Source organism: Salarias fasciatus, chromosome 2 (assembly GCF_902148845.1).
Source record: "Salarias fasciatus chromosome 2, fSalaFa1.1, whole genome shotgun sequence".
Lineage (NCBI taxonomy): Eukaryota > Metazoa > Chordata > Actinopteri > Blenniiformes > Blenniidae > Salarias > Salarias fasciatus.
Genome location: NC_043746.1, coordinates 14,518,631 through 14,520,712, shown reverse-complemented (window position 1 = coordinate 14,520,712; position 2,082 = coordinate 14,518,631). Strand labels below are relative to the sequence as shown.

Here is a 2,082-nt window from a genome sequence, read left to right as displayed (position 1 = left end):
ATTTCTTTCAAGAACTGATGGGTTTTTTTTTTTTTTTACCAAATAATGTCAGTGTATGAAGTCCAATCCCCAAACTAACTGATGGAACGTCAGCTGATCTTCAGTGAATTGCTCACTAGACTGAGTCACACAGAGCTGACAGTTCAGGTGAGTCACAGCAACGCCACAGTAACACTGTCTGTTTATACAACAGTAAGATCACACAATTACCAGTGACAAGAATAGTTCTTTTCCAACAGCTAGTTGTTCTCCTATTGCTTTTTTGTTACTTGCTCAACAAAAGCCATGTTAGCAACCAGTTTTATGAGAAATGTTAGCCACATTGTTATCAGCTGCAATGAAAAAAAAAACCCCTTTAAGAAATGTGTTTAAAAAGCTGATCAATTTCAAGCTGCACATTATTTTACCTTCCATTGCCGTTGGCATCTGTGGCAGCAGATGTGCCATTTGTGAACTGGATGGCCGTGGCTTTCCTGCAGGTCGCCTCTTGAAGGATGAGGTTTTGATCTGTTTGTGCAGACCTGCAGGTGGCAGGAGTGTGTCCACACAGCAGGGTCGCCTCAGAGACCTGATTCCTGCCTGAGGTGTGCAGAGACAACAGCTTCAGCTGGACGTACTCCTGATAGCATCGTTTGCAAACTTTTGTCGTGCATAAATACACTTTATCCATAAAATGCAATGGATTCATGAATGAAATATTGTTACGCAGATTGACTTGCACTGTACAGAGATTTACCTGCGTTTAAGTTGGGAGAGGGTTGTCGGTTCCTCCAACTACTGTAAGAACACCATCGGCACCTCAGCAGCTGTGTGTAGGCTGACCTGAAGTCCCTGTTGAGAGCTCCATAAAGGATTGGGTTGATGGCTGAGTTTGCGTAACCCAGCCACAACACAATGGTAAATTCTGGTTCTGTGCTCGGGTCCGGATGCTCCTTTAGGCCTAGAACAGTGAATAGGATAAAGTAAGGTAACCAGCACACGACAAAAGCACCTATCACGGCAGCCAGAGTGACTGTGGCTTTGTGCTCCCTCAGCGCCACTGCCGTGACGCTGCAGACCACCGTGGTCTTGGTGGGGGGATTGCTCCTGCAGTTGTAGCTGGTGACGCAAGTAGGCCGAGCGCTGATAATGCGCTTGGCTTGCGCCCGTGCAATGCGCAGTATCCTGAGGTAAGTCCAGCACATTGTCAGCAGAGGCAGGTAGAAGGTAAGGACAGAGTCAGTCAGTACGTACGGCCTGTTCAGTTCGAAACGGCATTTCTTCTCTGAAGCCCCGGGCCCGTAGTTCTGCACGGTCCCATTGACGGTGTTCCAGCCCATTTGGATGGGCAGGAAAGACACAGCCACAGACACAGTCCAGACACTCGCCATGGCTACAGCAACTCTCCATGGCAACACCAGCGAGGCGTACCTGAGTGGCATGGTGACTGCCAGGTAGCGGTCCAGGCTGATGACCAGCAGGGTGAGGATGGAGGCAGTGCACAGCATAACGTCCATGGAGATGTAGAAGTTGCAGAAGACGGGGCCCAGCGGCCACTCCTCTCTGAACTGCAGGAGGGCCGAGAAGGGGAGGACCAGGAGGCCGAGCAGCAAGTCCGTCACAGCCAGCGACACGATGAAGCAGTTCGTGAGGCAGCGGAGGCGTCTGGAGGCGCAGACTGCCAGGCACACCAGCACATTTCCTCCAACAGTCAGGAGGATGATGAGGGACAGAGTGACACCAAGTATTACTTTCTCCAACATTCTGACTGCTGGTCATTGAAGACAGCCCCAGGAATTCATGTCCAAAGCTTCAAGTTAAACAATGTTATATTTTTCTTAAATTCTTTTAAATAGATGAGCGTTACGTGATCATAAAAATGTATGTATTTGCACATAAGCTTCAAGTTCTCTCATAAGATGTCCATTGCTTCCCAGTACACCAGCATGCACAGCTTACTAAGTAGAATCCTCTTGTATTTTGTATCTCCATGGTCAAATGTGATATAGGATCCTTTGTGTCCAGCTCATTCAAGAGTTCCAGTTGTGGAGCCGCCAAGTGTTTGTATTGTAGTCTTGAAAACTGGAGATCTTCTGACTCCCC

The 2,082-nt window shown here is 48.2% G+C and overlaps 1 protein-coding gene across 1 annotated transcript; it reads right to left on the bottom strand.

Moving 5' to 3' along the window:
- Positions 1-403: 403 nt before the first annotated feature.
- hrh2a (histamine receptor H2a) lies at positions 404-1,764 on the bottom strand. Its single transcript, XM_030114391.1, has 2 exons — positions 737-1,764; positions 404-579 (listed from the first exon to the last, which is right to left on the bottom strand). The coding sequence occupies exons 1-2, from the start codon at positions 1,740-1,742 to the stop codon at positions 404-406; spliced, it is 1,182 nt and encodes a 393-aa protein (XP_029970251.1). The 5' UTR covers positions 1,743-1,764.
- Positions 1,765-2,082: the final 318 nt, after the last annotated feature.

Bases quoted from the DNA above. Each gene is read 5' to 3' on its own strand.
- hrh2a (XM_030114391.1), bottom strand. From the start codon at position 1,742: ATGTTGGAGAAAGTAATACTTGGTGTCACTCTGTCCCTCATCATCCTC. The intron at 580-736 runs GTAAATCTCTGT...TGCACACCTCAG, and splicing joins CTCTCCCAACTTAAACGCAG to GCAGGAATCAGGTCTCTGAG.